The following is a 27,483-nucleotide window of genomic DNA, read 5'->3' as shown; positions in this document are numbered from 1 at the left end:
TGTCTGTTGGTCAGTATTCTGTCTGTTGGTCAGTATTCTGTCTGTTGGTCAGTATTTTGTCTATACATGTGTCTGTCTGTTGGTCAGTATTCTGTCTGTTGGTCAGTATTTTGTCTATACATGTGGTTCCAAAATCTCTTTCTTGTACTGTCAGAGATAAAAAGAGAAAATGGGTGGACAAAACAGAAAAGATCAATGAGGGCAACAAAACATGGAACATTCATGTAACCTGACATTGGAAGAGAACTGTTCTCAAATGTTTATTCATATGACCTTGCATTTTGACATTGATAACAAATAATTTTGCATCTGTTCTTTCCTGTCTCGATAGCATTGTGAGGCCTGAAATGTCTCTTCTCTACATAACTAAAGGTATCACTGATTATATAGAATTTTGACCTATGGCTTATTGACCTCATAAATTGATAAGCCATTTTCAAATCTCAACCTTCTGTTTCTTTACCTAGTGCATTGTCTATCCCTGACAATGACCGTGATATTGATACATTTTATTTATGACTATATATGACGTTGAACTATGACCTTTGGATCAGAAATTTATGGGCTACTTCCTTTCACTACCCGTCATCTCTGCAGCAAAACTTGGGAGTTTTCTCTCTTGTAGCTATTGACTATAAATCAATTGGCTTCGTTTTCTCCTTATCTAGTATATCTGTTGAAAATAATGTCCACATTATTGTTATATTTGACTGACTGTGACCCTGAACCATGGCCTTTTGATATATATATCAAAACCTACCAGGCATCATATGAATGAGATCTGGGTCCGACGTCAGTTTTGATTGACAGATGAATCCTATTACAAAATCTTTGTGCCTCTCTGCCATTGTAACTGTAGCTGTAAAAGGCAATTCAACATTAGTAATAATTAGTCACGCACATGTACTAACAATTCAATCTTATTAATATCTGTCTCACATGTCCAAACCATTCAGTCTTACATATAGTAATAAAAGTCAGTTATACCAAAATGAAATTTACTTTGGAGTCAGTAATTACATTATATGTTGCCCCATACATGTACTATATGTTGACCATAGTTCTAACTTCATACATGTACTATATGTTGACCATAGTTCTAACTTCATACATGTACTATATGTTGACCATAGTTCTAACTTCAATTCTTTTAATTAAACTTGATAAATAGTAAACATTTTATCAGTACATGAATAACTGACAAAATATTTTTAAAAATCAATATATGCACCTGGGTGCATAAGCCGAGTTGCATGGGATACATTGTAAAGTCGGGAATGATTTGGCATATTTATAATTGTGAAGAACTAATTTCAGTTTTAAACTTTTCGAGTTACTGTCCAGAAACCATATTTGTCTGAAGTTTTCAATCTATTTTCGGTCACTGTGACCTTGACCTTTGACCTTTTTCCTCCAAAATCAATAGAGGCCTTGCTTTGCTGGTATCCAACAATATATCCAAGTTTCATTTGATTCAAATTAAAATTTTTCGAGTTATCCTTCGGAAACCAAATTTTTTTGGAATTTTAAATCTATTTTCGGTCACTGTGACCTTTGACCTATTTTCTCCAAAATCAATAGGGGTCTTCCTTACCTGGTACCCAACAATATATCAAAGTTTGGTTAGATTGTAAACTTTTCGAGTTATCATCAGGAAACCAATTGTTGACGCCCAACCGCCCGCCCGCATCACCAAACCAATAGCTGAGTTCAACTTCGTTGCAACTCGGCTAAAAATTTGACCACAATTGGATTGAAATCCTTCTTTATTGCAAGCATCATTTTCTGCTGTGTCTAATCTTTGTATAAATTCATCCATTTTCACCATGGCAACACTTCCTTGTTACCTTTTGTGTATTCATCTTTAGCGAGGCTACCCTTAGAACTCATCTCAGCAACCAACAAACAAGCTCTGTTTAACGGAAGGCCAATCTAAAAGAGAACAAGTGATTTGTTACTGTCTGATCTCGATAAATCAATTACATGATCTAATAACTGGAAATGTATGTTGAAGTTACCAGTACACTTTGCAAGAAATTTAGTACCAGTTTCTAGAAATGACCTTCAGTGTAACTTCTTACCTCTTTCAGACCCTGAATGACCCCTTCCCCGGGGACAGGGTGACAGTTTATAATGTCTGCCCAGGAGCTGATCTGGTACAGCCCGCCCTCATACTGGTGCTTTACAGTGTTACCAATATCTGCGAATTTCCTACAGAAAAAACAAAAATCATAAAATATTACCATCAAATTTTGTCACAGTTGCCAAGAACTATACTTGAGAGTTCCCTTGGTTTGTCCATCGATGAAATAAAACAAAATTATACAATGTGATCAATTTCCACCTATACAATGTGATCAATTTCCACCTACATCAATCTGAATTTTAAAAAAATCTTTCAAATAGAATTTTTTCCAATCACAATTTTATAACCTGTCTTCAAACAGAAGGAAGTTGTGTTTCCTGGCCAGGTCTGTCAGGGAGCTGGTGAAGGTCTGCGAGAAGTCTGCTATGATGTCAACATGTGTCTTTGCTATGCATATATATGGACCCACAGCATCCAAAAGCTGAAATTCACAAGTGAATATGAATACATAACTAAAGCTGTGGGCTTCTCTCACAATGATATTTAGCACCTACTTTTTCATTACAGTGAATGTGGAAGATTACACACTTGAAAGTGGTTTGAAATACAAGGTATCAAACATAAGTTTCACCAACTTGCACCAATACCTCAAGCTCTCTTCTCTAAGAAGTGCAACTCATAAAATTTTGTCACTTCCTGTGTATTCATTTCATCATTCCTGTGTAGTCAGTCCTACAGAATGTGAAGTTTTAACCAATTATCAAGGGGAGAGAACTGATTGTCATATTAACATTCAGACTGTTTAATTAAATTATCAATGGGAGAGAACTGATTGTCACATTAACATTCAGACTGTCTAATTAAATTATCAAGGGGAGAGAACTGATTGTCACATTAGCATTCAGACTGTCTAATTAAATTATCAAGGGGAGAGAACTGATTGTCACATTAACATTCAGACTGTCTAATTAAATTATCAAGGGGAGAGAATTTATTTTTACATTATTCAGACTGTTTAATTAAATTATCAAGGGGAGAGAACTGATTGTCACATTAACATTTAGATTTTTCAACATAGGAAACAGAGTGATGTCTGTGACCTTAACCTGGCAATTGACCTCAGAAAACATTCCAAGGACAGAAAAATCTCTGTGAGAAGTTTCACTGATAGGGCTTTAGTGTTAATGACAATGACATACAGCAACCTACTGTTAATGTCACAGAAGTGGAATGCAACAATAAAACACAATTAAATGGCAGTATGACATGATCTTATCATATATCTGTAAAATTATCAACATAAAACACTATAATTAAGATCGATAGCTAAAGTTTTTTCAATGACGAACACTATGCAAAGTATTAGAACTCAACAAAATAAAACATTAAGAAGATTTGAAAATCCACATTAAAAACGGTCATTGAGAAAAACTGGTACAGTGTAAGAAGCTTAAAGATCAGGGAAAGCAATTTTAAAACAGTGGGTTTTTACCAGTTTTGTAATGTTATGTAATGATCACTACAAATTCTACATTTAATATTTTACTGCAACTAATCTAAATTCACATTCAAATGAAACAACTATACTAATACCAGAATTATGAATATTACATACAATACTAAATTATAAACCATAAATATTACATACGACACTTTTAAAATGTACATCTTAATTATAAATATTACATGCAGCATGTTAATGGTGTACCTTCAACATGTCATCAGAGGAGGGAGTGCATTCATCTGTGGCCATGTGACCTCAAATTCAATAAGGGTCATTTACTACTTAGGATGTCCCAATGTTCCAAGTTTGATGTCTGTCAAGCAAAGGGTTCTCCAAGATATTTAGTGAACTGTATATATTTCTATGTCCAGTTTGACCCTTGACCTTTGACCATGTAACCTCAAAAATCTTTCAAAATCATCTACTCCTTGGGATACACCAGTGTACCAAGTTTGATGTCTGTCAAGTAAATGATTCTCAAGATATTGAATGGATAGTATCTTCCTATGTCCAGAGTGGATTGACCCTTGGACCTCAAAATCAATAGGGGTCCTCTTTGACTCATAACCAACCCACATATGATATATCATCAAAATGAAGGAGATGGTCCTCAATATATAAAGCAAACAACATCTGGTCTACCGACCGACAGACCTACCGCTGCAAATCAATATGCCCCTCTTCTTTGGGGGGGGGGGGGGGGGGGGCATGATAAATATACAAACATGTTAATGGTGTACCTTTAGCACATCATCAGAGGTTGTGAGATCGACAGACACGGCTAGGTTGGTTTTCTTTTTGTCCATAATTTCATACAATGAGTGAAGTTTGACATTTTTGCACATTGTCATTTTGTCTGCATGACTGAAGACCTGAAAAACAAAGGTTACCAATTAATTTTGCCTGTATGCCTCAAAAATCAAAACAAAATCAATTGACATGATTTGCTAATAGCACTGTTACACTTATAACACATGTATTTGCCTTAACCTGCTGGAAAATCCCAACAGTGAAACCTGTCTATTCTGGTCTGGGAGACTGAAGATTTGTTTGTTTCAGATTAGAAAGGATGTTGAATTCCACAATGTAAAGACCATAAAAAAAATAAAATTCAAATAAGAGTTCTGAATTCCCAGTGAACACAGAGTATAAGACAGATGTAACAGTACTAATATCAGTTTTTAATTACTGGATATATTTTTTCAAGCAAATAATACACACACACATATCATCTTTAATGTTTTTAAAAAACAGTCAATGTTACATGTACAATTGTATGATTTGAAGTGCAGTAAAAAATTTCACATACTGTAAATTTCTTAATTGGATTTCCCACAATTTTCTCTGCACCATTTTCAGAAGCATCCACATCAAATCTATTTTCTTGAATAAATTTTCTCGTCCTCTCTACAATGTTTCTATCAAGCTTTCCATTTGATTCCAAAACTTCCAGTACTGTTGTCAAAGTGCAAACACTGTACAAAGAAAAGGTTAATAAAACACTAACAAAATGTTCATGATAAACACTGTACAAAGAATTAATAAAACACTAACAAAATGTTCATGATAAATTGAATAAAAATAAACTGTATTCTAAAACTTTTGTTGAATGTTTTGAAGTCATTCAACATGGTTACTAGTAATGATTTTATTTATAGACAATGCTGGAATCTAATTTTTTCCTCAAATTGCTATTGGGCACTGTCATGATTCCTTTCTGGTCTATTTTTGTTTTAGGGATGATTTGTTTAAATGCAATTAAGTATCTAGTCAAGATTGATTGCTCAGGGTGTCATGTGAATTTTGGTCCAAAAAAAATATAGGACATACCTCAGAAATATAGCACCTTTTTCTCAGAAATATAGGAATATATAGGACAAGAAAAACAAAGAACTTCTGAACTTTTAAGCCTCCTCCTCCACTCATTACACTCTCCTTTTATTTACAAGTTAACAGGAATTACAACTTTCATTGTTTCAATAAAATAATGTCAATTAACAAAATGACACATTTGGCAAGCTATTACATAAAATGCTTAAATCAGTAAATGATTAAGATGGCTAAGGCACTTTTACAAATGGTACACCTAGCACTATGATCTGAACTGCCTTTAACACACCACGACTGTATCCTGTGTCCATTTGAATCTACTTAAGTTAACCAGCGTTCCTGAAACTTTTTATCCTTGGGCATTTTTACACTAAGTCTTTTTAAAACTCAACATGAAACAAAACACTTGTTAGAACAGGGGACAGCTTCATCTGCAGGACTGTTTGACTTCCCGCAAGGAAGATAAACTAATCCAGCAGGCAAAGCTGGAATAGTTGGGCTGGGCAGAGTCGCCACACCTGAAAGAAAGGTGAATTTTGAAGTAAATGTTGTAGAGTTACAAACATATATTGACACAAATTGTTTGTAATATACAGAACTGGTTTTGCTTCAGAATCCAACATTTCTTGCTTATCGTAAAATATAGGAATTTCCCGGGAATAAAGGCATTTTTGTTGAAATATAGGAATTCATACACTGTAGGAATAACCCCCAAATATAGGAATGACCCCCCTCCCCCCCCCCCCAATATAGGAATTTATAGGAATAACCCCAAATATAGGAATTTATAGGAATAACCCCCAAATATAGGAATTTATAGGAATAACCCCCAAATATAGGAATTTATAGGAATAACCCCCAAATATAGGAATGACCCCCCCCCCCCCCCCCAATATAGGAATAACCCCCCAAATATAGGAATTTATAGGAATAACCCCCCAAATATAGGAATTTATAGGAATAACCCCAAATATAGGAATTTATAGGAAACTTGATGCCATGATTGCTTTTAGTTCACTTGGTATAGTTTATTTTTTAATTAATTTCATTATTTAAAAAATATTACCTGTGAAGTTTTATTCCTTTTTTAAGAAGAGCAGATTTTCCACCTTGTTCTCTATCCAGCAAAACAACAGCATCAGATACTGTTACCAATATAGACTGCAGCGTCTGAAACCAGAAAAATCATTTTTAAACATTCCTGCAAGGCATATACATAAAACTCCTCAACACCTCACCCAGAACACAAAATACCCTAAAACCAGTCAACCCTCACCCCAGAACACAAAACACTTTTATAAAACCAGTCAACCTTCACCCCAGAACACAAAATACCCTAAAACCAGTCAACCCTCACCCTAGAACACAAAACACTTTTATAAAACCAGTCAACCCTCATCCCAGAACACAAAACACCAGTCAACCCTCATCCCAGAACACAAAACACCAGTCAACCCTCACCCCAGAACACAAAACATTTTTTTATAAAACCAGTCAACCCTCACCCCAGAACACAAAACACCCTAAAACCAGTCAACCCTCACCCGCGCCCAGAACACAAAACACTTTCATAAAACCAGTCAACCCTCACCCCAGAACACAAAATACCCTTACCAGTCAACCCTCACCCCAGAACACAGAACACCCTAAAACAAGTCAATCCTCAAATTTCAAGGGAAATAGGAAATATTTGGGAAAGTCTCATGTCTTCCTTATACAAATATTCTGGATCTTAAAATAGTGGCCACCTGGGACATCGGAAAACAGTGACCAGTTCTTAAGTAATTTATTTATTATAGTGACATGTGTTTTAAAATACAATATTTCACAACATTTTACAAAGTACATAAATTATTGAACACCCGGCCCAAACGGACCTATATGTCACTTTGAATCAATATATATGTATCATAACATTGTATATATACATGCGAATGGTGATACAAGATTATCATTTTCTATGTAATTTTTGCTGTCTGATTTTATAGGAATTAAATATAAAGTTTGCTGTCTGTCGTGGATAATTATTGATTACGTTTACAAATAAGGAATAATCTAAAATTAAATTTTGATATTGAGATACACCTATTCTGCTGAAGAAATAATTTCTTAACCTATCATATAAAGAGCAGTGTAACAAAAAATGTTTCTCTGTTTCTATTTCATTTTGTTCACACAAAACACATATTCTGTCCTCAAATGGTTCGCATTTATATCGACCAGTTTCGACTCTCAGTGGTAAAACTCCACATCTAAACATGGCCATAGTTGATCTCACGTTTTTGGGGAGGTCGAATTCCACATATTTTTCAACGGTGTATCGAGTTTTAAGAGAGAGTAAGTTCTGAGTTTGGGGATATTTTGGAGCCAATGAACCAAGGATTGCTGATGTAATTTGGCTTCGGTGGATTCTATATCGCATACTCTTAAAGTCAAGTAATGTTGAGTCATATCTAATGAATCCATTATCATGGCTTTAATATGTGCGGTCCAGTTTGACTGACTTGGCTGAACTCGATCCCAGTAAAATACTTTTTTGGTAGTTCATTCCTTGTCCATCATCAATATATGGTTCCAAAGGCGTATCATGTTCAGTTGATGTCGGCAGAATGAGGTTGACCATCCAATTTCTCCTTGGATCGCTAGGATCGGTGTAAAACGATGAACGCCGAGGAAGTATCGCATTGCTCTGTTTTGGACCATTTCCACACAGTGATATTTTGTATAACCCCACACTCCACTACAATAATCTAGAATTGGTGCGACATAATTATGGAATAATTTTTCATATGTTTTAAATCCAACGTCTTTCAAAGAATGTATTTTTGAAATTACAGATCCCAATGCACGCCCTCCAGATTTTGCAAGGTTTTCCGCATTCCCTTTGAAGTCAATTTTTTCGTCAAATATTACTCCAAGATATTTATAAGATGTTTCATATTCCAGATGTTTATCTCCTAGATTAAATTTATAGTTGCTTCTTTTCGTTCGTTTTTTCCTAAAATGAACAACTTTTGATTTGTCCGGGTTTATTTCAAGGCGCCATTTCTTACACCAAGAGTCAACAGTATCCAGTATGTCCTGTAAATCAGTCTCATTTGGGGTTATTAAAGCAATGTCGTCTGCATACATCAGAATGCTCAAATTATAGTCGTCAATTTGAACTTTGTTTAGGGCTTTTACCTGAAGAGCGAGATCATTTATATAGAGCGCGAATAAAGTAAGGGATAAATTGTCTCCCTGCCTCACTCCTGTATTGCAACCAAACCAATTCGTGTATCCCTCGCCTAAACGGACACAAGATTGTGAGTTTTTGTATAACGATTTGACTGCGTAGTAGAAATTACCATCAATTCCACTGCTTAAAAGTCTGTAAATGCCACAAAACTAGAATTTGTATTCTGGGTCACACTGTTTAATGTAAATACATGGTCTAAACATGATCTTTCTTTACAAAAACCATTCTGTTCATCCACAAGAAGCTCTTGATTTTCCAAGTATGTCAAAAGTCTATTGTTCAAAACAGAACTATAAATTTTAGCCACTACGCATTGCAGACTGATTCCTCTATAATTTAAAGGTATTCTGGGATCTAATGTATTGTCTTTCAGTATCGGACAAATAATAGCCTTCCGCCAAATCGATGGAATGATATGAGTGTCCAAATATAACAAAAACATTGTATGCATTACTTTGATAACGTTCTCAGATTTAAGAACCTCGTATGGTAAATCATCAACTCCAGGAGATTTGCCGTTTTTCGCTTTTTGAACTACTTTTTTAATTTCCTCAATGTTGATCTGCCTATTCAATTCATCGTTCGCTTCATAGAGAGGATCAAGCATCTTAAAAGACAGGAAATACTCCCTATAAAAAACCCAGCTTGTTAATGATCCTATTTCTGACCAATGTGGAAACTTATGCATAACATATTTTGTATCATAATGTATTTAAAATTGATCATATTGATTGGTGAATAAATAAATTCATGTACGATGTCCCACATGTACATCCCTATGACTAGAGACATTTTAAAATTACTGACGCCACAGTCTGTGAGCACCTACAATAAAGTGTATGTATTACCTGAATAAATGAAAATGTCAACACACTGTTTTTGTTTTATCATTCTGACACATTTCATATTCAACGGATAATGTACTGACATGAAAACTTACTTGTACCGTCTCCATCACAGACCCCCCACTGGTGACAACATCCTCAACAACCAGACAGTTTTCTCCTTCTTTGTAATGACCTTCCACCATCTTCTTTGTCCCATAATCCTTTGCTTCTTTTCTTCGAATTAACATTGGCACATTATGGTGAACAGAGAAACACTGAAATAAGAAAAGAAATTCTATCACTGTTTCTTACTAAAAAAGTAAACGTCATGAAAAAAGAAGATTTAATAACACATGCTAAATAACAGTACATGTAAATGAAAATAAATCGCAAAACTTTTCCTAAATCAATAACATCAAAACCTATGACTTTTCAACATTTTACAAGACCATTCCTCACGATAAATTAAAGACAAGACTTTTTGACATCATAGACAGTTGCTTCTTCAACAAAAATGGAAAACGGAAATATTCATATCTAGTGATCAGTCATCCAAAAAATTACTTTGTTAAACACAACTCTGATTCCACGCACAAGTACTCTGAAGTTGAAATAAAAAATATGCTAAAAAGAGTTCCTCATTGACAATATCTTCGTGGTCTTTGGTGATCAGGTCTTCCAACAGTCTGTTAGAATTCCCATGGGCACAAATTGTGCTCCTTTGTTAGCTGACCTGTTTCTATATTCATATGAAGCAGAATTTATTAAAAAATGTGAGAAGAAAAAATCTCTTGCTGTTGCTTTCAATTTGACATTCAGATATATCAATGGCATTTTGTCTATCAACAATAATAACGCATTCATATGTCGATTCGATATATCCCTGTGAGCTCGAAATAAAAGACACTACAGAGTCATCCACTTCTGCTTCATACTTAGATATTGTATTGAAAGTAGACATTAAATGGCAAACTGACAACTCAACTGTATGACAAACGGGATGATTTCAGATTCTTCATCATCAACTTCCCATTTTTATGTAGCACTATTCCATTATCACCTGCATATGGTGTTTATATCTCTCAACTGATTCGATACGCAAGAGCTTGTTCTGCATATGGTCAGTTTTTAAATCGAGGCAAGCTACTGACAAACAAGTTGATGGTACAGGGGTTTCAACATTCTTGATTGAAGTCAGCATTTCGCAAATTCTATGGTTGTTATAACGATCTAGTTTGTCAATACAACCTATCATTGGGTCAAATGCTGTCTGACGTGTTTTATACCGATTGTTAGACCGTTCTTGGCACACTGATTTTGACTACGGATAACTCCGTTTACCTGATCAGGATATAGGGCTCACTCATGGCGGGTGTGATCGGTCGACAGGGTATGCTTACTCCTCCTAGGCACCTGATCCCACTTCTGGCGTGTCCAAGGGTCCGTGTTTGCCCAACTATGTATTTTGCATCACTTATAATAGGAGTTATGAGATTGATCACTGTTCGTTATCTTCATGTTTCATGTACTGATAGAATTGTTAAAAAACTAGAGACTGTTTTTATGAAAAACAAATGTCTCCCCAGCTCCCCAAATTGGAAGTGCTCCAAATGAAACCACCTCCCCTTAATGTACTGCATGGTATGGAGGAGAAAGCATGAGCAGGAACATAGACATTATGAACTCCGATAAGCCTAAATTTTGCAGCTCTTCACCGGCAATGGTGACATCCCAATATGAGTGAAAGATTCTCAAGTAGGACTTTAAACAACATACAACCAATTTACCTTTGTCATAACTCCTACTTTACTTATCATTGCTATAACTACTTACTGTTACTTAGCAACTTTACTTACCGTTGCTATAACTACTTACTGTTACTTAGCAACTTTACTTACCGTTGCTATAACTACCTACTGTTACTTAGCAACTTTACTTACCACTGCTATAACTACTTACTGTTACTTAGCAACTTTACTTACCATTGCTATAACTACCTACTGTTACTTAGCTACTATACTTACCATTACTATAACTCCTACTTTACTTCCTGTTGCTATAACTACTTACAGTTACTTAATATAACTACTTTACTTACCATTGCTATAACTACCTACTGTTACTTAGGCCACAGTTTTTTTATTTCTTGGTTTACGGATCCGCCGACCCTAATTTCTGGGGAATCAGAAAAAAAATAAATGCAAATTTGTACTTTTTTTTTTAATTCCGCCGATTTTACCCAACATGTCAAATCGAAAATAAAAATAAAATGCATTTTCAGTTTTACGAATAGAAATCGTGAAACGTAAACTTATTGATTTGTATTTGGTAATCACTATTCGTTTTGCGAAATATCTTTATTCCATATTTTTAAAAACCATGTAAACAGATATGGCCACGCACGATGACAGTAAGGTTACCTATATCGTTCTTGTCGACGAAACAGATGCCAGATGGCATTTCATCACGAAAAAAGGAATTGATAGAAATAAATATTTCTCATACAATTGGCGGTATTCTTTCTGATAACATAACACGAAATGCAGTGCTATTTGAGTGTTTAAAGATGAGAGGAAGGTACAGTTGTTCGCGACTTTACTAGATAGGATGTTCTATCGTTAAAATGATAATGTCCTACGGACCCGGTTTGAGTGTGGTGAGGGCCTGTACCAAGACACATTTAAATAATTCTAACTAGTGACTTTATACCACAGCAGTACATGTCATAATAAATGTATTTGAATACATGTACGTGCATCTCTGCCGTTAAAAATCCTAACAGGGAATAGAACAGTGTGAGAAATTGTTAGATGCTTTTGATATTATAATGAACGCCTGTAAAAAATATGACCAGATAAAACTCAGAAAGGTATGCATATTTCTCGTAAATTAGTATACCTTGTGTAGTGGTGGAAAGAATTTGAGTATCAAATATAAAAATGTTTTATTTTATTTTTTTCTTCCGACCGACCCTAAATTTTATCTTTAAAATCCGTAAACCAATAAATTAAAAAACTGTGGCCTTAGCTACTTTACTTACCATTACTATAACTCCTACTTTACTTCCTGTTGCTATAACTACTTACCGCTACTTACCGTTGCTATAACTACCTACTGTTACTTAGCTACTTTACTTACCGTTGCTATAACTCCTACTTTACTTATTGTTGCTATAACTACCTACTGTTACTTAGCTACTTTACTTACTGTTGCTATAGGTAATGCTGTGTATGGGACTCCACACACAGAGTCAAACTGACAGCCAGCTCCTCTTGCAGTCTCCCAGGTCAACTCTGCAACCTCATTCTGTGGTGAGTGGATTAAAATAATTATCAGCATGATCAAAGAATAATCATGAAACAAAATGTCCATGAACATTGATCATAGCCTTATTCAGTTGAAACAAATTTGATATTCAACTTTATTGACCTTGACCTCTCAGTTCATCTCCATCTTGTATATAAAGTTGTGATCAAGGCTGAATTGGTCTGGAGAGATCAGAGGTGAAAGCATCTGACTAGTAATTTAATACAAGACCCTGGAGGGTATATCAGTTTTCATCCCAAGTCTACAGCACTGATTTAATGTAGTTAATTAAATGTGAAATCTCTTTTTACCATTAATGATTCTATTCCGATATTTCAGTCTAATTCTATTAATATTTCCATTTACTATTTTTCATTTCCAATAATTATTAAATTCATTTTCACAGCCCTTCTGATGCTTAAAACCTTAATCAGGTTGGGGTGAACACTTCCCTTATCTTCTCGCTAATACACAATTATTCGTCTTTAGCCTGCAGAGTAAATATATATCCCGTACGACCGAGAAAAACACCCAAGGAGTACATATAAAAAAAGGAAAAAGTACTAATATGTCTGATACTACTGCAAATATATAAGCCAAAACAAAAGTACTCGTGATTTGCATTGTATTTCTGCCTCCTTCTCTCTTACGCAGCAATGTTGATATGAAATTTCACTGTGTTTTACCTTCTAGGTAATTGAATTCATGCCACATTGCCTGTGTGTCGCATTTATTCAGCATTGAACGGGATTTGTCATTATTTTCAATCAAAACAATAAAACACCTGTTTATGGCAATGTTAATTTCCTCACTAAAGAAGAGAGATAATCGCATTTCAGCAAGATTTCGTTTATAGGTGAAGTGTTCCCAACCCGTTCATTAAATAAGGTGTTTAACATTTTATATGAAAAAACCCGGACATGAATACCCACAGGAACCGGTAACTTTGTCTGTAATAATAATAGCAGGGGTCTATACCTTACCACCCCCAAATAAAAATCTTAGGGGGTTGGGGTTGGGCTGGGTATGGTATACACCCCTACTATTATATGCTCTTTTCTGTGGAATGCTAATCTCAGCGAGATTCGTCGAGGTTGGATAGTTGGACTGACAATAAATAAGAGGCGTCAGTCCAAATTTCCAGCATCGACGAATTTTGCTGAGAATGAGATTAAATAGTGGAATGCATGTGTAGATCTAGTTAGAATAATCTAACTGTGTCTCGGGACAGGCCCTCCGTAGGACATTATCATTTTAACGATAGAACATTCTATCTAGTGTAGATCTACTGATAAATGTCACTGGAAGAACTTACCAGAAGAGCCGGATATGACACAATGACACGCAAGTCAAAGTAAACTGGCGAGTCTATCCCACTCTTCAGTTTAAAATTTCCAAACTTAACAGCTTCTACCTTATAAAGTTCTAATATTAACGACTCTTTTCTACTCAATCTGTCATTTACCGCCATGCTTGTTCATAAATTAAGATCGGGTTCGGTCATAGTCTGATGAAATAGTGTAAAACTGGTAACCAAGCTTAAAAAATCTGTAAAACTTGTCCGTAATCTCAAAGAATGATACTCCAATTATGCAAAACTTTAGACATTTATTATTAGAAGACATGCTGTAAGTTGAATTATGATAGATGGATACTTAGAAAATTATTTTATATGAAATACAGTTAACATTACTTTGTACTAAGAATATACCAATCCCTCTTTCACTTTAGAGGATGTTGTGCCAAAATGCTTGGACTCAGTTTTAAGTTTGTTGTTTTAATCGACTTGTTGACAACAGCTTTTAGTGTGATAGGTAAAATTCTTATCAGTTTTTTTTTAAAAGTTAGGGTTTAAAGCTGTAGCTAATTTTTGCCATTAATTCCAAGGCACAATTTATTCACAATCGAAATAGAAAATGCATGAAATTGAAAATCATACATGTCACTCTCCTATTGTTTCACAATCTACAGCCAGTTTATTAGTTTACATGGTTAAATTGCGTACATTGAAAATTATACCTCATTAGCAGCAATTCAAAAGCTAAATCTTTCAGATTTTCACATGACGAAATACAAATTGTGTTACTATGTTCAAACAAAGGTCTGTAACCCTCGTAACCCCTGTAACCCTGCATCTAAAGATAAGTGTGTGTTGAAACAAAGGTCTGTAACCCTCGTAACCCCTGTAACTGTGCATTTAAAGATAAGTGGGTGTTGAAACAAGTCTGTAACCCTCGTAACCTCTAACCGTGCATTTAAAATTGGGTGTTGAGAGAAAGGTCTGTAACTCTCGCAACCTTAATGTGCTGATATTTACTAGTTTTTTAGCACTACAAGACATAGTTTGATATGCTACATTGGATAAAAATATTGTCCCTATTGTAACCTGGTTACAAAATTGCCAATCAGGGAAACTGCACCAATTTCTTGCCATATCTAAAATCTGTAGTCAGTTGCTCTACCCACTGAGCTATCTGGCCATTAGCGATCAAACTCGTCTGACCGCTACAGCCTAACTGCATGAGATTGTAATAAATGAATACTAATGTTTTATTCTTGTGACAGATGATTTATAATCATTACTTTTGAGTATATCAATAATATTTCCTTTTCTAGAAGTTAAACCAAATCAACCTGCTGTAGTAAATATCAAAGGCCAGAGCAACAATTCTATAGTTTTGAGGAATGTGAGTGTTGACATAAGCTATGTAACATTTCAAGTTCACTCACAAACCAAAAACATTACATTGTCTTCCACTCCGAAACCAGTGGTAGGAAAATCAGTAACAGGGGTGGATGTTGGAATAGTTACCATTCTGGAAACCAATCAGACAGAGGTCACCTGCTACATTCTGTCCAATTACAGTGAAGATGTCCAGATCCATCTTGCAATTTACCTCATGTCTGGAAATAGTAAGTTAATGTATGATATAATTATAAATGAATACATTGTTACATTCCATTTCATTTAGTCTTATGTACCAAAGATTTCTTAAAAGTAAATTCAATAGAATGATCAGCGTTGCATTGTTAAGATACATTTATTTTTATTCATGAAAATCTCATTATTTCAGATTTTCCCATTGTACAGTAAAACACGGTTACAACGAACACACTGTTAATGAATTCATGTTTACAGTGAAGTGATTTTCATTCCCAGTACTTATAAAACATATATTATAAACTCACTGGATGTAATGCATTATGTTTATAACGAATCAAATTTTTTGTCCCCAGCACTTTGCTGTAAGTGTGTTTGACTGTAAAGTCCAAATTTGACATCTTCTTATATTTCATCATTAGATAACCATAACACTGCAAATTTATATATTATCGAATGAAATTAGCTAGAAAATAATATATCAATAAGTGGACTATCTTTTGAAGATTTTTACCTTAAACTTGGGGCCTAATGACAAAGTTTTAAAGTAGGAATGAACAAAGTCACATGTTTTTGATGTTGTTCAGCTTTTATCTTCATAACACCAGCATCCATCCCATATGTTTCAAGGTACTATCCCTAGTACTAGATACACAAGGAAGATGTTGCGTACATGACTGTCATTTTCCAGTTTAGCTTTACTGGTTCATCGCACACGTAAATTTCTCTTTTGACAGTCCCTGTAGTAGGTGGCTGTAATCTAGAGTTTTCCTTGGAGACGGATGCCAACCTTTTGGTTTCCTACACCAGCACCAGAGATCTGATAGAATTCCAGTGGTCTAACATTCCTCTGGGGTCTAGATCCACCTCTAGAATCATCACTCCCCAGTGCGAGGACCAGTTTTACCAGGACACATTAGAATACAGCGTGTATGTTAAATACCTGTCTGGGAATGACCTCTCCACTGCGGGGTACTTTTCAGCATTGCAGCAGATGTTGACAGCAGAAGATGTCATGGCTAATGGTATACAGGTAAGGATTTAGTTTGTAACAGGAGAAAATGCAATGAACCAGACTGAGATTCGAACCTGGACCCCCTGAATCTCTAGTCAGATGCTCTACCGACTTAGCTATCTAGCCACCGGCGATCGAACCCGACTGACCACTACTATTTATTCTAACATGTGGAAATCTTCTTGATAATTAAATTACAAGCAGCAGATTTATAACAAATTACAGTGACAGATTTGATGATTTAAAAGAGTGTGTGTGAGAATGGGGGAGGGATATAGAGACCTATGTAATCCTAAAGTCATCGGACATGCATGCACAGTGGAATTTCTGAACTTGTAATTTATATATTGAAATTTATATATGTTGTATGACAATTCAACATAATTTTATATCAGATTAATTGTAGTCTGAAAACTTGTAAGAAATACATACCAAATTGTATGAATGAAAAACTGCAGTCTGGTGTACATACTTAGTGTATAGCAGGTTATTTCCGCGGGTCTAAAATTTGGTGATTTGCTGGCTCAGAGGTATGCTAATAATTTTAGCAGCTGACATTGCAATAGAGTGCATATTTGGTGAGTTAAATTTTGGCAGTAAGCAATCTAACTGCTAAAATAAGCCAAATTTATCACCCAGCAGAAAAAACCCGCCACGCGGTATATTTGAGTATGTAGTAATAGAATGGCTTCATATTTCACTACAGAATAGAAATAGAAATATTCATATTGCTAATGATGGTTCCAGGAGGGGCATAACTTAGATGTGACAAGCATGATTTGTTAAACATACAGACCCTGAAGCGTAGTACTACAACATTTGAACCGTTCTATTCTATATGAAAAAACCATTAGCTACATGTACAAGAAATGCCGACTATACATGGCACATGTAGATGGGGGAGGAGAGCCATTGAGGAAACATTACAAATATCTCCAGTTTCCATGGTTAAAATCATCCTTAGATTGAATTTATGATTTTCAGCTGGCCTCAACCAACAACAAAGCTAGTTCTCAAAAACCAGAATTCCTCATAGCATCTTATCCAGGAACCGGAGCTGTGTATAATATGGTTGTCAAGGTGACAACCCCAGCAGGGGTTACCATGGCAGCATACTTCCCCCAGGTCACATACAGCTGTAATTTACAACAAAGGGATAGCTGTCACATGTATGGTATGTAGTCAGAGTCCAATTGATTTTTCTAGTTTTTGTCCTGAAAATATTGAAGGAAATATGTGCTTTATACAAACTTAAAAATGACATATGCAGTTGAACTTTGGTACCTCGAACATCCATATTCAATGAAATACATGTACTATGGATATGTCAAAGTGTGTTGGAAGTCCCAACTACATTTACTTTATGAATGTTAGCCTCATTATCTTGAACCTTTGGATATCTCGTAGTTTTTCTCTGCCCCACTGAGTTTGAGATAACCTATATATAAGTTGAGTAAGATATTCACCGTTTGAGAAAAAGATAATTAAATACTGGGTTGTACAGCCTTGATTTTGTGGTTGATAGAAGCTGTGAATTATATTTCTTCTTTGTAGTTCACACAAATTGCATTTTGATAAGGGTACAGATTCATGGGTTTGTTCATGCTGGAAAGTGAGCATGAAAATTAGACAAACCCCTCGCTGTAAAACACCATATCAATTGTAGAGAAAAAGCATTGATAATTCCATTGTTTATCCACTTGCCTAATGTTCTGACAGGATGCTTTTCTGATCCTCTTTTACAGGTATATTTTGGAAGATAAGTGCAGTTGTACTAGGAATAGTGGGACTTTTCCTAAACTTTCTGGGACACAGATTCTTCAGAACAGGTAGGACTGGCAGACAGCTGGTAGTGAGAATCTCCTGCTGTATAGAGCCCTCCTTCTGCACTAGTCTGAGAGAGTGTAGACTGGCAGACAGCTGGCAGTGAAAATCTCCTGCTGTATAGAGCTCTCCTTCTGCACTAGTCTGAGAGAGTGTAGACTGGCAGACAGCTGGTAGTGAGAATCTCCTGCTGTATAGAGCCCTCCTTCTACACTATTCTGAGAGAGTGTAGGACTGGCAGACAGCTGGTAGTGAGAATCTCCTGCTGTATAGAGCCCTCCTTCTGCACTAGTCTGAGAGAGTGTAGGACTGGCAGACAGCTGGTAGTAAGAACCACCTGCTATGTAGAGCTCTCCTTTTACACTAGTCTGAGAGGGTGTAGGACTGGCAGACAGCTGGTAGTGAGAATCTCCTGCTGTATAGAGCCCTCCTTCTGCACTAGTCTGAGAGAGTGTAGGACTGGCAGACAGCTGGTAGTAAGAACCACCTGCTACGTAGAGCTCTCCTTTTACACTAGTCTGAGAGGGTGTAGGACTGGCAGACAGCTGGTAGTGAGAATCTCCTGCTGTATAGAGCCCTCCTTCTGCACTAGTCTGAGAGAGTGTAGACTGGCAGACAGCTGGTAGTGAGAATCTCCTGCTTTATAGAGCCCTCCTTCTGCACTAGTCTGAGAGAGTTTGGTTCCATGTCTCCTTAAAATGGCACAGTTACCAGAATCTCACATTTAACTTTTGACATGCTTTGTTTTAATATGTATGATTTCATCCAATCTTGGGATTTTTCCCCCCACTGTTTATTGAATTATTGAAAGTTGATAACTCCTATCATTTTGTTCTGAAGCTTATGCTTTACACAGAGTCTAATTTGAAACTTAAAATATCTTCCATGTTTGATATTTTTCTTAACATCACAAACCATCATGTCAAGAAGTTTATTGGAGATTTGAAGTATAGTCGTTGTGGTATTGTTATGTTCTGTGGTTTTAGCTCACCTATAGAAGAATGCTATAGAGGACTATGATTTGATAGAGAAGAATCATGAAGATTGTATATATAGAAACCATGTTGTCAGATTTGTTGAGTAATGATCCTCTTTGTTTCTGAATTTTGTTGGAAAATTGCTTGATTTTGAGTGTTTTTCTCCAAGAATAATGAGAAATGTTTTCTTTGAAAGTGTGTAGAATTTTTAACAATACAACCCCTCCCCCCTTAAAAATGGAATAAGTGCAAATAGGCTGGATTGATGGGTCGTTAATGGTGAACTTTCACAGGTAATTTTATATGTTGAAGGTAAACTTTCTTTTTACAGGTAATTTTATATGTTGAAGGTAAACTTTCTTTTTACAGGTAATTTTATATGCTGATGGTAAACTTTCTTTTTACAGGTAATTTTATATGTTGAAGGTAAACTTTCTTTTTACAGGTAATTTTATATGCTGATGGTAAACTTTCTTTTTACAGGTAATTTTATATGTTGAAGGTAAACTTTCTTTTTACAGGTAATTTTATATGTTGAAGGTAAATTTCTTTTTACAGGTAATTTTATATGTTGAAGGTAAACTTTCTTTTTACAGGTAATTTTATATGTGCCTTCCTGGGGTTCTGCATTGTCTTCTACAGTGTACTGACCTTGTCATCTGATCAGAGTGATACAGGTATGTTTATCATACTAAAAACTGGATTTATGTACACATATTTATTCCTGCACTATGAAATTGCTTGGGCATGTAGTGTTACCCTTTACCATCATTTCATCATTGTGTCATTTCTTCATTGTGTCATTTCTTCATTGTGTCATTTCTTCATTGTGTCATTTCTTCATTGTGTCATTTCTTCATTGTGTCATTTCGTCATTGTGTCATTTCATCATTGTGTCATTTCATCATTGTGTCATTTCTTCATTGTGTCATTTCGTCATTGTGTCATTTCATCATTGTGTCATTTCATCATTGATCCTGTGGAGATCTGGGTTAGAATAGGTCCTCAGTACCCCTTGCTTGTCGTAAGAGGTAACTAAATGGACAGGTCCTTTAGATGAGACCATAAAAACCGAGGCCCATGTCACAGCAGGTGTGGCACAATAACGATCCCTCCTTGCTCAAAGCGCCAAGCATAGGCCTAAATTTTGCACCCTTCACCAGCAATGGTGACGTCTCCATATGAGTGAAAAATTCTCGAGAAGGACATTAAACAATATACAATCAATCATTTCATCATTTTGTCAATTCATCATTGTGTCATAATTCAGTTTCTGTTCAATATCTCTGCTTTTGTTGCACATATTCAACTTTTTGGTATAAAATTAAAGATACACCATGTGAATAGCCAATTCATGTTCGTTGAACAATTTTTGAAAGAGTTTTGCCCCTTAGATGTAGAAAAAATTTCTAGCAATTCAGTTTTTGCTCAATATTTCAATCATCCATGGACATTTTGAATTGAAATTTAGGATATCACAAGAATGCACAAGTTAAGTTTGTATTTGGGTTAGGTAAAACAAAATGGCAGAGACATGCCTTTGGATTTAGAGAATTTACAACAATTGAGAGTTTCTGCCCATTATCTTGGTCATACATGGGCATTTTGACCTCAGGTTTGGGATATAAATATAACACAAAAATACACAGGTCAAGTTAATAAAAACAAATTGGCAAAGTTATGTCCCATGGCCTCAAGCAATTCACAGTTTCACTTATTATCTCATGCAGTCATGCATGGACATTTTGAGTTGAAATTTTGGATATAGATTAAATATATCATTAGAATACTTGCATAGGTCTGGTCTGATAACATATTTATGACCCTTGGGAGGGGGCATTTGTATCATTCCAATACAACTTGTTTCAATTTACTTTTCGTATAGTGCATTATATGAAATTTGTATCAAAACTTCTGAGTGAAAACATTTCGCCATCATTTGGACTTGGTATGAAAATGATGGAAATTATAATGGTGTTTGTGATACTTTCTTGTTTCTCAGTTGTGTTGATCCTGACGGCAGTTCTTAGTGTTGTGTGTGCGGCCCTTTGGCTTGGGATGTTTGAGTTCATTGGAGCTGCTGCAATATCCGTACTGCTAACAGGATTGGTGGCAGGGTATCTCATCTCCAGCATTGTCTTCTATACCAAGTTTGGTGAGAGTTCACGGTGTCGAACTAAATCATTACAGCTATGCAATGTGTTCATACTCTTATAATGTTCATATACCTTTATTTAAGTAAACTACTGGTAATAAAATCATGCAATTTATTTTTTACTGTTTTCATCTTCCATTCATAGAAAAGCAGACATAGAATGTAAATGATATATTAAGATATTTAAAATAAGTGGATAAGTAGATTTGTATTTTGTTTCAGGAAACTTGTCTTACTGGCACAAACCATTTAATTATGGCATGGCCTTTACCTGCGGCGTACTAGCTATTCCTGTCTTCATTCTTGCCTATACTAAAGTGGTAATGTATTAACTTGATGGAATTTGACAACAAGGATATAAATCTCACCAGTTTATATTCTGTGCTTTCAATACAAAATTCAGAATAGTTTTTTTGAATGTCTTTAAGTTGGAAAAATATCTATTTTTTTAAGTTTTAGTGTTAAATATGTGTCCTCATTTCCTTAAGCTGAACATTGTTTTGTGTTCATTCATTGGATCATTTCTTTCAGCTGAACATTGTTTTGTGTTCATTCATTGGATCATTTCTTTCAGCTGAACATTGTGTCGTGTTCATTCATTGGATCATACCTGGTGATTCTTGTCCCGGACATATTCCTACACAGTGGAATGAAGTACTTTGTCGTCAACTCCCTCAGACACTCTACTGACGTTGATTACGTCAGCGTCATTAACACGGGACCATTCCTCGTAACAGGTATCTTGGATATTTTTATATAAGAAATAAATATCTAGGTCGTTTGTTTTATGAGGGTATAAAGACAATGGAAGAATGGGGGTAATATGTATAACTGGTAAAGCCGAATAAAGGTTTGTCTCAAGCTTCCATTATTTTTATAAACTCAAAATTATATCCTCATATTCATTGTTTGTAATTGAACGAACTTCATTTTATAGATACAGTGAAAACTCCTTAATCTGTTACCTGTGCACTCCGTTTCTCTGGGCATTCTGACTCTATTTCTATTCTAAATTTCATACTTTCATTGTTTTATACACTGTTTATTCTGACACATTATTCTGACAAAACAATTGCCTCCCGGTGCATGTCAGATTAGACAGGTGTCACTCTATAGGGGTTTGTATGTCAAATTGAAAGACACGAGTTTACATCAAGTGGAATACACTGTACATTGAAACAGCACATATTCATTACTGACAAAACTTTGGTAAATATGAATGAGTTGCCAATTTTGAAATTATTTAGGTTGTTTATCTTTATACAGTTAATCAATTATATTTTTTAACACATGTAATTTTCAAGATCTCACTTTACATGTACCGGTATGTGATTTTGAGTGAAACATATATTTCATGAATATTCAGTTTGTTCATTTGCCTCTCTGCACATTATCTACCATGCATAAACAAAATCATTCATGAGAATATTATTTTCACATCAAGGCAGTCTTATAGAAAATGTGAAAATAAAATTCTTGTGTAAAGTAATTTACGGAATTGAATTCTTTAAAGATTACGGTTGTTATAAAGCAACAAGGAATGCTTAAGGATACCAAGTGATACAGCATCATCGGTTACCCACGGGTATTTCTAATCGATTCTCTCCATCATCATGAGGGAGCGTAAGTGGACTCAAAATCGTGGTTTTCGACAATGGGGATAACAGGCACATAGATACAGTTTGATTCCTGTCGAACCTCTGATCTGCTCCTGATTTGATTACAGTCGAATCTCTGATCTGCTCCTGATTTGATTACAGTAGAACCTCTGATCTGCTCCTGATTTGATTACAGTAGAACCTCTGATCTGTTCCTGATTTGATTACAGTAGAATCTCTGATCTGTTCCTGATTTGATTACAGTAGAACCTCTGATCTGCTCCTGATTTGATTACAGTAGAACCTCTGATCTGCTCCTGATTTGATTACAGTAGAACCTCTGATCTGTTCCTGATTTGATTACAGTCGAACCTCTGATCTGCTCCTGATTTGATTACAGTAGAATCTCTGATCTGTTCCTGATTTGATTACAGTAGAACCTCTGATCTGTTCCTGATTTGATTACAGTAGAACCTCTGATCTGTTCCTGATTTGATTACAGTAGAGCCTCTGATCTGTTCCTGATTTGATTACAGTATGAGTAGAACCTCTGATCTGCTCCTACAAAGAGATCCTTCTAAAACTCCCAAAAACTTCTTGTAAGACTCTGAAGAATTTTCACTAAGACTTTAAAGAGACACTACAGCTCATTTTGCGCAAAAATCATGAAATGACAATTTTCCCAGCGCTTTCTCAATTTTTGTTGCATTGTTGAAAGTATGAACTTTGCGAAAATAACACTTATCTAAAGTTAAAAATTATCGTTTTAACGTAAAAATTAATACTTTTTGATGGCCTATACACAAAATATCGAGTCTCCTCCTTTCAGTTTTCAGACGCATGCGCATAGACAGTAAACAGTACAGCATGTCGTCCAGAGAGAGAAAGTGTAGTTGATAGATCTAGAATTTTGACAGATTCTGTGAGAAAAGAGGTAAAATTTAGAATGAGATAAAACTCATACGTGAAATAAAATTTACCTTGGTATCAGTTTGACCGTTGGAAAACAAAGAGCTCGGAGAAACACATGTAACTCAGTGGCGGATCTAGGATTTCCGAAGAGGGGTGTGAAAGTCAAAGATTAGCCAAAGTAATCGGCCATTCTGATGCAAAATTTGGATTTTCATTCACAATCTGTGGGGTAAAAAGGGAGGGGGATCCTGGCCCCCTAAATCTGCCATTGAGACTAGCTTCGAAGACACCACGTTTAAAAGTAAGTGCTATTTTTATCTGAACACGACACGTGTTAGTTGTAAAAACATCGGTCAGTGGGAACATGGAAGGTTTCTGTTGAAATAATGATTTATAATTACTTATTACAAGGAGCAGGGAATAATCTTATACTTGAAAGGTGAGTGTGGACCCCCTTGAAGGGGAATTTAAATAATTTCCTACAGAACACCTTTGCTGTCATTCAAAACCACGTGATGTAAATAAGCATTCAAAAGTCCGAGTCAGCATGAAGAAACCTTTGAATTCCGAACGATCTTCAAAGCGCAGTTGAGAGTAAATTGATGCATCCCAATTGTTCAAAATTGTCAGTATCGATATGAAATTTATCATTTTATCAATACATGGTTTTAAAAACACTTTATTAAAATGTGAAAATGAGCTGTAGTGTCTCTTTAAATAATTCTGGTCTGAGTCTGATTTCTGCAGTGTACAGCGAATTACATAAGAGCAGTAGAGTTTTCAATTGCTTGCTGGATTGGTGATACTTTGCTGACCAAATTTTAAAGTCTATTGATCAATCCAGCAGGGAATTGAACACTCTCCTGGTCTTTTGTAATTTGCTGTAGTTGTTTTGTTTCTAAGATAATCCTGGTCTGAGTCTGATTTCTGCAGTGTTAGTTGTTTTGTCTCTGAGATAATTCTGAGCTGTGTCTAATTTCTACAGTGATCATTGCTCTTTTTCTGAGATAATCGTTAGCTGTGTTTGATTTCTGCTATGTTCATTGTTCTGTTTCAGAGATAATCCTGAGCTGTGTGTGATTTCTACTATGTTCATTGTTCTGTGTCAGAGATAATCCTGAGCTGTGTCTGGTGTTTGCTCTGTGTTCTGTTTCAGAGATAATCCTGAGCTGTGTCTGATTTCTACTATGTTCATTGTTCTGTGTCAGAGATAATCCTGAGCTGTGTCTGGTGTTTGCTATGTTCATTGTTCTGTTTCAGAGATAACCCTGAGCTGTGTGTGACTTCTACTATGATCATTGCTCTTTTTCTGAGATAATCCTTAGCTGTGTTTGATTTCTACTATGTTCATTGTTCTGTGTCAGAGATAATCTTGAACTGTGTGTGGTGTTTGCTATGTTCATTGTTCTGTGTCAGAGATAATCCTGAGCTGTGTCTGGTGTTTGCTATGTTCATTGTTCTGTTTCAGAGATAATCCTGAGCTGTGTCTGGTGTTTGCTCTCTGTTGTGGGAGCATTCGTCCAGTTTTACAATAACTGGGGTCTCCCTGACTTTCCGGAGAGCTCCAGGAGTTGTGGAAATAAGGTGCAGCCAAAATACAACCGAGTTCCTGCCCGGTACAGTGTAGAGCCAGAGGCAGATGAACCAGATATTGATGAACCAGATGAGCGATCACCTCTACTGCGACAAACTGTGAACGAGCGGCGCCAGAGGAACAAAGTGGTAGCAGCTCCCACCTAGCTACAGATCAAGGGAGACAACCAGGAGTCACAGCATTTATTTTGTCTCCATGCATGATTTTGATATACATGTACACAGTTCTCACATCTACTGAACAGTGTATCATTTATAAGGATTTAATTACATTGTATTTTTGAAAATTATGCTTGTATAAAGGCAACATGGTAAGCAGACAAATGAATGTTGCATGTGAGCCTGCAAATTGATTTGTTTTAATTTGTGTTCAATCCATACCATTTAGAAAATGGTCTTTCAGCAGATACATGTATACACTCGATCCATAAAAAAGGAATGTTTTACTGTCAATGAGTAGGTGGTATACTTAATTTGAACTTGATTCATGTACATTTACCACAATCAGCAGTTATTGTATATATACAGGTATAAACTGTTGTACAGTTATTGTATGTATACAGGTATAAACTGTTGTACAGTTATTGTATACATGTATATACAGGTATAAATTGTTGTACAGTTATTGTATATATACAGGTATAAACTGTTGTCCATCAGATTACATAACTACATGTACATCAACACCATTACAGTGATCTTTCCGTGTACAATTATTTGATTTTCTAAAAACTTATTCTTCTCATAGTTGAAGGACCATGTATCAAAGAGCATGTTCAGTAACACAAACCAGTATTAAAGGACCTGAAGTTGTTATTGCTTTGGTTCTGAAAGATGTTTAAATTGTTTTTGTTGTAGATCAGTGTTATATTTACATTCCTCCATCTTCTTTAAAAGTCTGTGATATTCTTGTCTGTTACAAAAGTCAATTAGATTTATTGGGGGGGGGGGGGGGGGGATCATTATCTCTTAATTGCAAGTTAGTTATTTTGTAATTGTTTATAAAAAGAGACTGATTATGTAATTATGAAATAATCATCTCATAATTATCAGGGAATATTTTCCTGATTAAGGGTTTGATATACATTTGTATTACATATGTCTGTTACATGTATTAAATATTTTGTATATTCATACTTTATATAAAAAAAACTAATAAAATAAATCTTTATTTTTGTACATTTATTTACAGTGGTATTCTTTAATGAAAACAAAAACAATCTTTGCACAGGTATCATTAAATGATCATGAATAAACTGAAATCGAAAAGTGGAACACTTATGGCTGGACCCAAGATTGAACCCAGAAACCCTGTATTACTAGTTCTAAACACTGAGCTATCCAGGGTGATATCCACAGTCTGTATAGTCCAAACCACTACATTCCTCCCTCCGTTAATTGTCTTCACCCTCGAAAACACACAACTTAGATTCTTTTTGCCCCTGGCTGGATCTTCACCTACAAGTCAAGAGGTGATTAATGACAAATCTAACAGGAAAGGAGAAAAATTATGGCTAGACCGGGAATTGAACCCGGGATCCCTGCATTACTAGTTAAGTGTTCTAACCACTGATTGATTGTATATTGTTTTACGTCCCTCTCGAGAATATTTCACTCATATGGAGACAATCACCACTGCTGGTGAAGGGCTGCAAAATTTAATAATAATAATACCATATTTATATAGCACCCATTTCATACACTATGTACGCTCAAAGGTGCTTTACAATGCATATA

At 35.5% G+C, this 27,483-nt stretch overlaps 2 protein-coding genes across 6 annotated transcripts in view; one reads left to right on the top strand and one right to left on the bottom strand.

Moving 5' to 3' along the window:
* LOC125647747 (uridine 5'-monophosphate synthase-like) overlaps positions 1-14,300 on the bottom strand; it is a 15,549-nt gene extending 1,249 nt beyond the window's left edge. The window contains exons 1-11 of one of the 2 annotated variants that reach the window (XM_048874546.2): positions 14,107-14,285; positions 12,693-12,791; positions 9,599-9,760; positions 9,113-9,265; positions 6,487-6,590; positions 4,900-5,065; positions 4,331-4,462; positions 2,434-2,567; positions 2,082-2,211; positions 1,848-1,932; positions 761-859 (exon numbers count right to left, since the gene is read on the bottom strand). In XM_048874546.2, the coding sequence (XP_048730503.1) occupies positions 761-859; positions 1,848-1,932; positions 2,082-2,211; positions 2,434-2,567; positions 4,331-4,462; positions 4,900-5,065; positions 6,487-6,590; positions 9,113-9,265; positions 9,599-9,760; positions 12,693-12,791; positions 14,107-14,262 (1,420 nt within the window). In that variant the 5' untranslated portion in view covers positions 14,263-14,285. Of the gene's footprint in view, positions 1-760; positions 860-1,847; positions 1,933-2,081; positions 2,212-2,433; positions 2,568-4,330; positions 4,463-4,899; positions 5,066-6,486; positions 6,591-9,112; positions 9,266-9,598; positions 9,761-12,692; positions 12,792-14,106 lie in introns of both variants that reach the window. The other variant, XM_048874547.2, reaches the window with a different exon arrangement.
* A 200-nt stretch (positions 14,301-14,500) lies between these two features.
* Positions 14,501-26,931, top strand: LOC125646519 (transmembrane 7 superfamily member 3-like). 4 transcript variants are annotated; one of them, XR_008795717.1, is made up of 11 exons: positions 14,501-14,605; positions 15,408-15,704; positions 16,410-16,705; positions 17,672-17,861; positions 18,433-18,516; positions 20,085-20,165; positions 21,491-21,643; positions 21,866-21,963; positions 22,218-22,380; positions 25,622-26,309; positions 26,386-26,931. XR_008795717.1 is itself a non-coding variant. In XM_048872853.2 (10 exons), exons 1-10 carry the CDS (start codon positions 14,539-14,541, stop codon positions 25,891-25,893), a joined length of 1,701 nt encoding a protein of 566 aa, XP_048728810.2. In that variant the 5' UTR covers positions 14,501-14,538; the 3' UTR covers positions 25,894-26,931. The 4 variants fall into 4 exon arrangements, 2 of the variants coding, with proteins under 2 accessions (XP_048728810.2, XP_055995363.1); XR_007359724.2 differs by having other exon boundaries at positions 26,351-26,931; XM_048872853.2 differs by having other exon boundaries at positions 25,622-26,931.
* Positions 26,932-27,483: the final 552 nt, after the last annotated feature.

Source organism: Ostrea edulis, chromosome 6, assembly GCF_947568905.1.
Source record: "Ostrea edulis chromosome 6, xbOstEdul1.1, whole genome shotgun sequence".
Taxonomy (NCBI): domain Eukaryota; kingdom Metazoa; phylum Mollusca; class Bivalvia; order Ostreida; family Ostreidae; genus Ostrea; species Ostrea edulis.
Note: the sequence above shows the minus strand (reverse complement) of the source record. Positions and strands in the feature narration are given on the sequence as shown.

What these genes read in the sequence shown, in the direction of transcription:
- LOC125646519 (XM_048872853.2), top strand. Translation starts at nt 14,539, where the DNA reads ATGCTTGGACTCAGTTTTAAGTTTGTTGTTTTAATCGACTTGTTGACA. An exon ending in ACACAGATTCTTCAGAACAG is followed by an intron (nt 18,517 to 20,084) that starts GTAGGACTGGCA and finishes TTCTTTTTACAG; the next exon opens with GTAATTTTATATGTGCCTTC. An exon ending in TTCTTGCCTATACTAAAGTG is followed by an intron (nt 21,964 to 22,217) that starts GTAATGTATTAA and finishes CATTTCTTTCAG; the next exon opens with CTGAACATTGTGTCGTGTTC.